Source organism: Gymnogyps californianus, chromosome 7 (assembly GCF_018139145.2).
Source record: "Gymnogyps californianus isolate 813 chromosome 7, ASM1813914v2, whole genome shotgun sequence".
In the NCBI taxonomy this organism is placed as follows: domain Eukaryota; kingdom Metazoa; phylum Chordata; class Aves; order Accipitriformes; family Cathartidae; genus Gymnogyps; species Gymnogyps californianus.
This window is the reverse complement of record NC_059477.1, coordinates 41,669,215-41,682,229: the sequence shown is the minus strand read 5'-3', so window position 1 is coordinate 41,682,229 and position 13,015 is coordinate 41,669,215. Positions and strand designations below refer to the sequence as shown.

At 37.2% G+C, this 13,015-nt stretch overlaps 1 protein-coding gene across 1 annotated transcript in view; it reads right to left on the bottom strand.

Moving 5' to 3' along the window:
* The window catches only part of EPC2 (enhancer of polycomb homolog 2), a 51,028-nt gene that overhangs the window by 10,510 nt on the left and 27,503 nt on the right, over positions 1 to 13,015 (bottom strand). The window contains 7 exon segments of the mRNA XM_050900211.1: positions 2,357 to 2,700; positions 2,801 to 2,946; positions 5,481 to 5,570; positions 5,855 to 6,046; positions 8,695 to 8,827; positions 9,092 to 9,240; positions 10,038 to 10,244. Coding sequence (XP_050756168.1) covers positions 2,357 to 2,700; positions 2,801 to 2,946; positions 5,481 to 5,570; positions 5,855 to 6,046; positions 8,695 to 8,827; positions 9,092 to 9,240; positions 10,038 to 10,244 — 1,261 coding nt within the window.

The window sequence follows — 13,015 nt, the reverse complement described above, 5'->3', positions numbered from 1 at the left end:
TGCTAGTCCACGTGTGTGTATCGGGTCTGTCATTAGTTTGCCATGTAGCACCAACAATTTAGGTTTTTATTCTTGTCGATGGTATTACCTGAATTAGGAAGGGCTGACTTTTTTTTTTTTTTTATGTATACACAGTTCCCTACCAAAACACAGGGCCCCTTTCCCTGCATATACTATTCAACACTGTTGTCATTTCTGTTTTCTCATTACGTGCCATCTTTCCTATAGCTACTGGCATTTTCTTCCACTGCTGCAAATCTTCATTTATACTGAAGCCAGGTGTGGAGACTTCACAAATCTCTTCAACCTTTTTCCTTCATTCATTTCTTCATATACTATTAAAATCAGATATGTCTGCTTCCATCCCAAAATATTCTCCTAGTTTTTTAGGCAGACTCCACTGTCGGGGCGAGGTGGGAAGTCTCCCCAGAGCAGAATTCAAAGCCTCAAAGTTTAACATCTAGCTAATCCTTAAATAATCGATTGGTATTTATTACATTATCATAAAAAATTCTACAGAAAAAATAATCAACTTAACCTGTATCTTTTTAAGCAACTTTCCTTACCTTGGTGTTATCATACTTTATTCAGGCAAACAGTAATCTTGCAGTATTACTTGTTACATAAACAGCTACCAGCAAATTCTTCGTTGTTCTTTACAGCTTACAGTCTATGTTTCACATCCTTAACTCTGACAAATAGTATTCCTTTCTATTTTCTGCATTTGCTTTAACAAGACATCTCCTCATGCTTATCAATAATCCCATCACACAAAACTGCCCCTTTCTGCTACAGGTGCAGCTCTCCAGACCTTCAAGCTCCTTACAAAAAAAAAATTATACAAAATATGACCATAGCAAATTATGTCTGTTCTCTTCATACAGCAGAAAAATATTCTTGTGCAAATCTTTGCATGAGAGAGAACACAACATAAAGGTTGCAATGACTATACTGAAAAGTTATAAAAGTATTAGGCTGGAATAAATATTCTGTGCTTGTGTCATTACTACACTGATGTTACTTAATAAGCTAATGCTCAGTCTTTTAAAACCGTAACAGAGAAAACTGCTTTTGTCTTCAAGAAATTCAATTTCTACACATGAATTCTAAAGGTATGTTATTGAAGATTAAATACCCAATCCTGCAACTGACTTTGAGAGACTGACCATTCCATGTCCGTATAAAGTTAATTATGGAATTCAGAATCAGCCTATTATATTATCTAATTATGCTGTTTTACAATACCTAATTCTGTATATACACAATAGAGTAGGAAAATACTCAAATGCTTGTTGATGCTTGGCCGAAGACCTCTTTTGGCATATCTCCAATTGTTCAGCTTTTTAAAGAGTCATACAGCCTTTTAAGATTATGAAGAAGTGGCAACATTAAAACTTATGCAATTACAACTCCTAGTACATGAAGCAAGTGATGTAAAGACTGCTAATTAAGCTTAAAGCAATTTTTTCTTTTGGTGGCTTTTATTCCAACTTTAGTGCTTCTATACCCAAATCGCTAACAAAGGGTCTACAAAGATCAGAAGTGCTGTGTATATTTTACAGTCTTGTGAAGATACTACAAGAAACTTTTTCTTTTTTTAAATGTAAAACTGTTTATGTGTGAATGGCTGTCTTGCTTATCTGGAGCTATGAGGTCATAAAGCTGAATGGTAAGAGACGGCTGCACTGGCTATGAGAGTTAGAGATGACATTTAAGGGAAAAGGCAATCTCCTATCACACTTAATCAGTGGCTGATGATTTTCTGAAAAAAAAAAAAAAATCAAGAGAAGGTGCATCACTGGATGCTTCCAGCGTCACAATTTTTACTATGACAGATATCAACAGAAAGCGCTGTTTTCAGACTTCTTCATGCCTGCTCAGTATGCTTACTAACTTACTACTGGTTTTCTGAGATGTTTTGGCAAGATTTAAAAAGAAAAACTCCGACAACAAAAATGACATCAAACACCCCCCCACCCCCCACCCCCCCCCAGGAACCAACTGCTTTTCTTTTGCATTTATAAAGAGCATTCTTCTCTCCTTAAACAAGATTAGACCAATTAAAGTCTTTAAGACTCAATCACACCTAAGCAATTCTTACATACGAGCAGAATCCCTCCTTTGAATAATGCGTGTTTGAGTCCAGCACTTTATCAAGATTCTATTGAAACTGTAATAAAAGCAGGAGGAAGAGGACTGTTTGTGGAAAATTTCTGTATATTCTGAGAAATACAAAATAATTAGTTTGTATCTTTGGTTTAGGTACACATCACTGCTGAAGATGTTATCAGTCCAGTCACAAGTAAAACCACTGGAATTCAGTATTTTAAGTTCCAGAATTCAAATCCTTGCCTACCTGATATGCCATTCTTGCTGGTGTTCAATAAAGCTACAGATGCTGCAGAGACTCTTTTATTATTCACAGTCTGCCCTGGTTTCCTTGAGGTACATTCTTCGCTATCACTGTCCTGTAGATTTAGTAGCCTTGGCTGAAAACACTGCAGTCGACATGATCTGATATTGCTTAGTATTTCAGAAAGGGACAGTCTGTTTTCACAACGTTTATTGGAAGCATTGGTCCGTGAAAAATTAGAAGAAAAGTCTAAAGTCTGGGAAGAGCTTGAAAAACTGTTCAGCATTTCCGGGTCAATCTGTCTCAAGACAGGATCATGTTCTGTGGATATTCGGTCCATTATAACCCTGATTAAAGAGGACGAAAAAAGGACGTTAGTTTAACTATCTCTTTCTAATACTTTTATCCTTTGAAGGGGAATGAAGAGTAAAAATAACGCAACTGTACCTTCCACCCCTGCCAATTCGTCTTCTTGCAAATCCTATACATCTTCTTGGAATTGTAAGGGTTGTAAGGCAATGCCTGAACCTCAGTTTGTCCAATTCTGCCAATTCTGAGTTTTCATATGAAGAATTAGTTTGGTCCAAACGAGGCTGTAAAGAAAAAAGAAAAGGCAATTTTGGACTCATTTAGAGTATATACTTTGATTAGGTTACTACTAAGTGATTATCATGCACAGGCTACAGTATAGAAAATGCTGAAAATGCCCACAGAGCTACCACTTGATTATTATGCTCAGATCATAAAAACTTGGAAGATTTAAAAAAAAAAAAAAAAAAAAAAAAAAAAAAAAAAAAAAAAAAAAAAAAAAAAAACCAAAACAAAACCACCACCACATGAATTCATGAAGTGGAAAATCCTCTTTCCTTGATTAGTCATAAAATTAGATGCCACAACCAAAATATAGAACAAGCCAGAAGTAATTCATTCTATCAAGAAGCACAGGTCCATCTGGCCCAGTACCTCCTGTCTGATAACGGCTCTTTTGGTGATTCATCACAAGATATAAAACACAGGAAGCAATTCTTCTCTTGTTGCAGCCTCTGAGCTTTAGGCTCTTAGAAGCTGAAGGACCTTCCTGCAGGCAAGGCTGCACCTTGACTATGTTTTGTAATCAGTTGAGGGCCTATCCTTCTCATGAGTTTTTCTAATCCTGCTAGTAAGGGTCAGCAGCATAAAAGCTTTTGTCTGTAAAAATGAGTTTATGAAAAATAATTTATAGAAATACCTCAAAACTATATGCACAACTCCAGTGCTAAGTATCACGCTATAGAAGAACACTTTTAGTACTTATTGTGACAAAGGAAATACCAAGCGGCCTGTTGATTTATCAAAGATCCCACTGAATCACCAGCTGCACAAAGCAAAGTGACAACAATTCCCATCTCAGATAGCTCGCAACCTAACTGTGTAGGTAATTTCAAAAGGGGTTCCTAAATTTGCAGTTTAGTTTTACTCATGAAACACATACTGCCAAAGATAACAGTCGCTGATCTGAGTGGCCTTTGTTCCAATACACAGCATTCAATTACCGGATCTTGACAGTGTATTTCCCCTATCAGCTTACCTTAAGGCATTTTTATTACTCCACTAATATCTTTGTTATTATTATGAACTCAAAACTGCACAATCTGTACAAGCAGAAATGCTGTGTGCTGTCTGAAATGTCTTATATGACAGGTTAATAAATATTCATTAAAATAATCAATTTTTGTGATCTGGTTAAACCTACGGCAACAGTAGTGCTGTAGATTCAGTCAATTTATGTTAAGAGTTAATCAAAACTCAAATGGCTTCGTAGTTGAGAAAACCTAAAAGGCTAACATTAAGGCTGTTAAATAACTTGCTTCTAAACAGCAACGGAAAAGTAACAGAAAAGAATGAAAATACAAGTTTTCAGTCGTCTCAACTTCTTTTGGCAAAGGAGTTAACTCACAGGCTAAGGAGGAAAAAAGTAGGATAAATTCCACACAAGAGAGAAGCTTCAGCTAACCCTCTGGAGCTAAGCAGAAAAGGTGACTAGATTAGCAACCAACAGGTAAAAAAAAAAAAAAATCCTCAAACTGAAAGAACAAGTAAGTTAAGAGGCCACACCAAAAATGGGTGGCAAACAGACAATTATTATCTTAAATAACCCACTAATAAATCTCAAAGAGGAGCAGTTAAAAATATTGACATATTCTTGGAAAGACTGAGTCGTCTGTGGTATTCTGGAAGTGACTACAACACAGCAGGACACTGCAAAGCAGGCACAGTAGCAGGTGCCAGCACACATCTGACCTGTGCAAAGAACTTTCAGTACAACTTGTATGAGATGCCCATGCTATAATTTGAGTATTCTGGGGGATGTTTGGGCTTCTGAAACAGCCTACCTAGTGACTAAATGACTTCTCTATAAGTGGCTTTAAAGGCTACACAATTATTTTGTCATGTAACTTCATTCTTCCCATGGGAAGCAAGCAAAGAAAAGCCAGACCCATTATAGTGTTGTGTTGCCTTTCTTGGGCCTCTGCAGCCTAAAGCGCCCCATCTATAAGCACACGCTTGGCAAAAAAATTTCACTGTCAGTGGTTCTGAGATGATGACAGGACGTCTAAAATTAGTCTCTGTCCTCTGCACATTCTTGCAATTGCAACCTAATGTTTTTCAATATTCCTACAGTTTGCACTGATTTCAAAAGAAAATTTTGACTTAACTATATGAAAAAATCCTCAACAGATTATACCCCTCTGCTTCAATAGCAGACTCTACTCAATGCCCCAGTGGGATCTCCCAGCAGGTCTGAGAACTGGGACAACTAGTATCTAACTCTAACGAGCTCTACAAGCTGGGAAGAAAGGACGTGCTAAGAAAACTGAGGGAGACAAAAAAATCTCTCCCTTCTTAACAGTGGCTGAATTGGTCTGCAGGCAACACATTATATTACCTTCAGGTAACCACAGAGGAACAGTACAATGAGAATAATTCTCGTGAAGACTGAAAATTATTGTCTTTGGATTCACCAAATCATTAAAGCTTTGGTGGTGAAAGCGGGAACAGAAGAACTATTACATTAGCACTATGCCAATCTCAATTTGGAAAAAAAAAGAACCTCAACATAACAAAATCCAACAGCAGATAGTCTTACAGCATAATACTGGCATCCTGCTCTTCTCCTGAAAGCACAAGCTCCATCAGGATCATTTTCTTCTTCTGCTTCTGATACTGGTGAGGGTACCTAGACCAGAAAGCAAAGTCATTCTTCCAACAGCCACGTTTATATAATTTTATTATACAAGTTTATATTTATACAATATGAACTGCCACATTTATGTATCAAATGCAAGCTTCTCTGAAGAATAGCTTAGAAGAAGAAAACAAACTCATAGTTTATGCAAGTATCTTTTATACATATATCCACTGTCCAACAGAGTTATTCTCCATTTCAAGCTAGACTGGCCAAGTTACAGGCAACTGAAATTTCTACCTTCTGTACGCTGAGATTTCGTAACAGAGTATTACCTGCGGGAACTCATCTTCATCTGAACTGTGGAAGTCATACTGTTTAATATCACTTTTGTTGATAACAGGCAAGGGCTCAGCAGAGGGCTGTTGAGGAGTTACTACACACTCTATTTTAGGTTTCTTTAGATACTTTTTCTTTTGACGTACAACATCTGACACCTCCTCCTTTAGAGATGAATGATGAGGATGCTGTTTGTGAAAAACAAAAAGTTTTTTAAAAAAATTAACCTTTCCTCTTCTCATGCCTTAAAGACATGACTGCTTATCTTCCAAAGCCTCTCAACATGCAGCATCTGCAGACTATTTCAGATACATAATACAAAATTTATTCAAAACATTAGAAAACCCAGAACTTTACTGCTGTTCGTCTTTACAGATATTTATTAATAAACAAACTGAAAGCCTTCAAGCCATGACTACTGAAGAGGTTCCCTCCTTTGCAGTACGCTCAGTGTACTGTAATTGGAAATCGTATTCCAATTATTTTCTGAAATCTCAGTTTTCTATGGCAAGTACTTTCAGTTTTCTGAGCTGCTCGGATATGTTCAAAAGAAACAATCTAAGTTGTTTCATGTTTCTCAGATAGTTTATATTTTTGAAAAGATGTAATGTTACTCAGTTTTGCTGTTTAAGATTTTGCTAACATAAACCCTCTGTAGTAAGCAACTCCATCAATATTAAACTGTTCACTTGAACACAAACGCTATTAAACTTTAAAGCTTTTAAATGAAAAGGAAGATAACTTCACTTGCAAAACTCTCAGTTACAAGTAAAAGCCAGCGCAGTTTTGAAAAAGGATTTCAATTTTCCCCACATCACCCCTTATCAACAAGCGCCTGACTGACACCAACTCCAGCACCGGAGAGGCGAGCGCAAGGCCTAACGAACCTCCCGCGCCAGACCCACGGCCAGGCACTCGTGTTCGCGCCCGTGACCGCTAGGTGTCGCGGCTGCGAAACACAAACTTCCACAGCTCTCCACCTCCCCGGCCCTGCATCCAAGCCTTGCGTAACAACTAGTGTTTCAGGGTATTTCTCAAAAGTACGGCTTAATTCGAAGTTGGGGGCATTTTTTTTTCCTGTCACACTAACGGTGGAACATCAGGTCTTATCCTTTTTCTATGCTGTACTCAGTTCAGTGAGCTTAACTATAACATTAAAACAGCTTGCAGTGGAAATTTGGTTTTTGGTTTTGGTTTGTTTTAAAAACATGACCGTCTAGTATTCATGTTTTCAAGCAAAGACAGCTCCTAAGAAGGACAAAAGATACTTATGGCTTAAGTAACAGTTAAAGGAAACATGATATGAAGAAGTAGAAACAAGACAAGCAGAACTACCATTTGTAAATTATGCTAAGATTGGAAGCAGTTAATTTTGCAATTAATGCCTGTATTAACTGCAAAAAAACCCCCAAACCTTATTCTTAAGTAGTCATTTGGATACATTTGTCAGTATTGCTGCTTGCAGTGTAAACTGCTTATGACTATACTACTATCTTTCATTTAACTATTGGAACCGCACATCACCAGCACCAACAAATACAGTCATAGTCACGGTTAACTAGGATCCTCTGGAAAAAAGTATTTTAATTCTCTTCTGCACAGATGTAAAGACTGTCCTCGGAGGAAGATCGTAACGAGTATACAAAGCACTACGATCTGATTCAGTACTGGATCTGAACAGTGATAGAAGATACAGAGTTCCCTTTGATGTGGTTCTCTTTTTTTTTTTTTTTTTTTTTTTTTTTTTTGAGTGGAATACGTTTCTTCATGAGACAAGAAAAAAGAAAACCATTAAAGTTTAGCATTTCTAGCTATGGATTATTCTTATATTACTACTTCTCCGGATGTTACTAACAAGGTCAATTATAAAAATTAAACCAGATCCATTGGGTTTCTGTACAGATAAAAAAATGTAAAGGAAGACTTTGTCAAAGTAGCGTTAAATACAGCATTCCACAACTTTGCTAGTTTTAGAAAGACAAAATAACTAGCGTGTGTGTCACACAGCAACTCAAGTCTTACATCCTTCTGCACTCATTCTCTCAGAGCAGCATCCCCTTGCAGAAACTGAAGGTTCCCAAGTTTAGCCACTCTTTCTTCCACTTTCCTATGTTTGCTACTTACCTAATACTGAGGGCCAAGCAGTGGCAGATATAAAAATGCCTACTCAGTATTACTGAGAAGTGTACAGGCCTCAGTAATAACGACCTACTACAAATTCCAGTAAGTGTGTTTTAAAACGTTAGTTGCTTGCAACTTTTTTCAGCTGTCAACAAGATGTAACAGTTGCATTCTTGTGCCTGGAAATGTTGCTAATCAAAGATCACTTAAACAGTTCAGAAGAGTTTCCAGAATCCTTTGGCATTCTAGCTCTAATTCACTAAAATCCTGTATTTTCAGGACTACCTTTGCACTGAGGGCCAGTCAGTACTCATGGACAACCCTACCAGAGAAATTCAGTGCTCCTCCTTCTCCCTTCAAAGGGAGACTAAAATAATTCACTACACTTCACAATCTCGTGGAGGTCCTGATGTCCACTTAACATGTTCATGTTTACATCACCTTACAATGAAAGGGACAGACCTGAGAAGGAAAAGGAAGACTACTACAACACTGTTGTTTAAAGCAAGAAACAGCAATGCCAGCCAATCGTTTTAAAAAACTTAGGTGGGAAAGACAACAAACGTTAAACTGGAGGCAAGCATAGCAGTCTCCTGGTCTCCTACCTTCAAGTATGGCAGCCTCCTACTCAGTTTTCCAATGCAAACATCTGCTGGGTATATCCAAAAGAATAATGAAACCGCTAACAAGAGACTCGCAGCAGAAGAAAGCTTACCTTAACTTTACATTCTTGAACTTTGTGATGGTTTCCATTATGAAGAGTGGATGGAGTTGTGCTCATCTCTTTTTCAGGTCTATTAAGCTTCACTTCATTGAGGATTTCACCTCCATAATCACCCAAATGGTACCTCAAAAGACACAATTAAAAATACAATACTGCATTTCCACTGGGAAATGTTTGAAAGACACAAAACAGGCAAACAGTCTGCATAAACCCCTTCTATTTTAGCTTCTGAAGTTATGGTGCTATATAAGTCTTCAGCCAGGCATGCGTGCAGAAGACTAGCATCCATACAGAAATAAATTACAGGAGGTGTTTTCAAACCTATTTGATGAAAATTAAAACCTTGGTGTTATAAATTACTTCTTACAGATGTAATCTGCAATTTTACCTTTTCTCAACAACTTCTAATGTTAAATGCAATAGCTCGCGTTTTGTTTTCTCTCTTCTCTTAATCATCTCCAAAATTGTTATGGCTCTGCTAAACTCTCTTCTTAATTTTAACATCTTCTCATAAGATGCTTCATCATTCTTTCGGTTCTATTGAAAGATTAAACAAATTTTAAGTCAAAAGCAAAATCTGCGAGGCATAAATAGCAAAAAAGTTACATAATGCTGCTGCAAGTGAGAATCATACGAGTACACTCCGAAGAAGCTTGTCCTAAAGCACAACCTAGTTGGTAAACAAAGCCAGGAAAAGCAAACAAAAACCAACTTTTAAGAGTAAGCTGAAAAAGAACTTTTCAGCCATTTCCCCCCATGCTTTGTCTGCTCAGATTCCATATCAAACCAGCGGAAGTTTGTCAGAACAAGGAATTCAAGACTTGGTTCCTAAAACACGTTTTCCACCTTGATTCTGCACACAATAAGGTTGTGTACATGTGTACAAAGTTGATGTAAAATGCTGAGTAATTACAGATATCCTAGTTCAAGTCAATTCATGCTACAAATACAAAAACTGAACTATTTACTCCACGGCAAATGGAAGATCATTTTCCCCTTTTTCACAGAAAGGGAAGTTTGTAACCTAGCAAGGCCCACAGCTGCTTGTTCATGTGCCAATACCTATAAATCGCTCTGAGTTTCAACGTTCTAGAAAACGGACAGGCTGTAAATTGTCTATAGAGACCTGACGGATTACACATTCACTACATCATTCAACAGGCTTGAAATTTAGCTGCGTGACCGATATTGCAACCATTAATAGAGACAATCAGATCAGTAACTGTGGATACCATAGGACAGATCCTGCAAGATGCTGGATAGGAATCAAAATGATTCCTATCACTGCAGGATTTAAAGTGATGAATTTAAAACAGTAAAGTTTGACAAGTTACCTTTCGTGTCTGCATCTTCTCAGTTCTCCTCCGGAAGGCAACGTAAGGGTCGTTGTTGGTGGAGCCATCCCTCTTTTCTTGTTTGATTTGGGGGATGAGAGATGGCCCTCTGCAATTCTTACGCTTTCTCACCCAGTAGTCATATACAGCCTTAATAAGGTAGTCATCCTCGTTTAGCAGCAATTTAGCTTCCTGAAGTGTTACAAGCTAGAAGAGAAAATTCAAAAGGTACAGTTGAGATAGGGGTGGGGTGGTGGTGCAGGGAGAAAGTCACCGCACATTCACATCTCTTGTACGCTTTCTAAATAAACTTCATTCTTTTCTAGAACAAGAGAGTAAAGGGAGGAAAAAATATTGATCTACATTGAAGTACTTAAGCCACCAGTTGGTCTTCCTAAGTTAAATATAGTTCCCAACTTTTCTGAACCAGCACCATCATCTCTCAGAAACTTTCATACAATAGTCTAGAACTTCATCAATTTTTCATGAAATCTGAAAACACTGTTTGAAACAGTTACAAGCACAGGATATAAATAACTTACTACAGTCTGCAGAACATGATTTGGTAATCACTTTGACTACTTTTTTCCTAAAAAAAGAAGTTTCTTATTGGTTAGCCATTATTAATGTACGATTCTTTGCAGTTTAATGTTGATTCCCCTAGAAGATATTTTACTGTAGACAGAATATATTCTGAAGTGAACTAGTTTAATTTTTCCCCAAAAATGTTTACTTTGTGATAGAAAAGGATAACGACCATCCCTGTTTATTAGAGCCCAGAGACAGAGATTTTCACTTATTCAGTAAGTTATTTCAGTAGGAGGTAAACACAGGTAATTAAATAACAACTTTTTTTTTCCCTTTTTATCTTCAGCTTTTTATATGGAAATCAGACTCTAAATAAATGCAAAACCCATCATTGACTAACCAGTACATTAGTTTAATATGTTCGTATCATCTTAAACCCATTCATTAAATAAAAAGAAAATAGTATCTCCAGTATTACTTAAAACAGAAGTCACACAGCACTTCATTTTCCCCATAATCTGAAAAATATCAACTGAACAACTTAAACTTGCAGTTTTGCAACATGTCAAACTATGTTAAATCTTGTCTCTACATTAAGATAAGCAGAAAAAAATACATCTCAGAAAAATAAGGACTTCCTAAGTCTAACCACTGCTACTATGTAAGTGTTAATTCCAGCCAGAATAGAATAAAACCCTTGCAATCTACAGTAGAGTTAGAAAAACACTGAACTGTTTTTAAAACAAAGAAAGAAAAATAAGGATGTCACTAATCCTTCTGTGCTTATGACTTCATGCAGCATTAAAACAGTAATTTTGGATCTGTTCTACCTAGAATGGACATTAGCCTGGTTAATCACACACACTCACCAGCATACCCCATCTATATGTAAAAGTGGGGTATGTAGCTTTTACTACTGTGTGTGTAGCTAATACACAACTTAAACATCATCCCATCACTGTGAATATTGCTTAAAATAATTTCAGTCTTGTTTGTCCTTTGTTCCCTTTCTTCCATTAACATATTTCATAAGAAAATAAAATAAAAAATAAAATCGACTCTGCCTTGAGTACACCATTAGAAAAGTGAAAATTTTGACCCTGCTTGCTTGTTTTTGCAAGTACCACCAGTAACATGGATGCAGAGTCCCTATATTCCTTGATTAAATCACGTTATCAAAATGCCCAAGAGGAGTGTCTGGAACCCTCTCCTTGGCGAGGGAGGCATTCCCACCAGCATCCTTTTACATTTCAGAGGTAAGTCATGTAAACTGTAAGTGAATTGTGTAGTAGCCCCAAGAGGGATTTGAGAGCATTATAACCCCATGTGGGGAACGAATCTGCCAGGCAGCCAAACTTCTTTCTTTCCCAGGCTCCAATAACCTGCAAGAGCTGTTTTTATCTTATCATTCCTAACGCAGAGCTCAGGACAGAGCTACTCAATCAGCTGAAAATTTTCTGTAGCCCAAAAGCAGGATAAGAAGCTTGAACACACACACACACACACACACACACTGCAATCCCTGAAGTTAGGCAGAAAATACTACACAGGAAGTCCCATAGAAATTTCATGTACAAAGAGGGATTTCTCCTTACACACCTTACCTTCAAGAGGGAGCCTATGTTACAAGAATCAATTACAATGCTTCATGTACACATAAGATCTTTTCTGCTATGGACTTCCTTAAATAAGCACTTTCTGGTTCAAAATACCCTTCACTTCAGTAATTCTTCAGTGTTATTTACATTTAAGGGAAAGAGAAAGGGGCAGCTACCTACAGAGGAAAATCCATATTCTTATAATATTTTATTTTAGGAAAACATCTTTCAGTTCTTAAATTTAACTTTATTACTCAAGCAATGAAAGACGAAACCAGCATAAGAAGGATGCAAATTAATCTTGAAAAGTGATAACCAGAACCCCTTTAACTGAAAGCCAAAACAGGGGTATCTACATCAAAGCTCAAAGAGATCAGAGTACCACAGGTTCAACAAGTATCATCCAATGTACTCTGCAATTTTTTTCTTCACATCCCATCTTCTTAGCATAGTAAGAAATCTTTACCTAATCCTTGTTAAAGTTGCTCTAAAATGTAGAGAATACAACATTTTGGCCTCTTAACACATAGCATTGAACTAAATCAGGTTAAGTAACTGAGGCAGAGCTACGGATCCTGCAATGGATTTTTCACTCCTGCAAAACATCCATCTCACTGGAGAAATAACTCTACCTATTTCAAAACTTGCCTTTCAGAAACTGATCCTTCAGATGTAATTTTCGAGTAATGTTTTTGGCTTTAAGACCCTTCCCCAGACACTGGCCTCCTGGAACACCTCAGGAACTGACTATTAAGATACTGGTACCCTTCTGATAAAATACATCACTAAATAATACACAGCACGTGCTTCTAAAGCAAGGAAACCAGCCTCCAAGTCTGAATGGGAGTATAA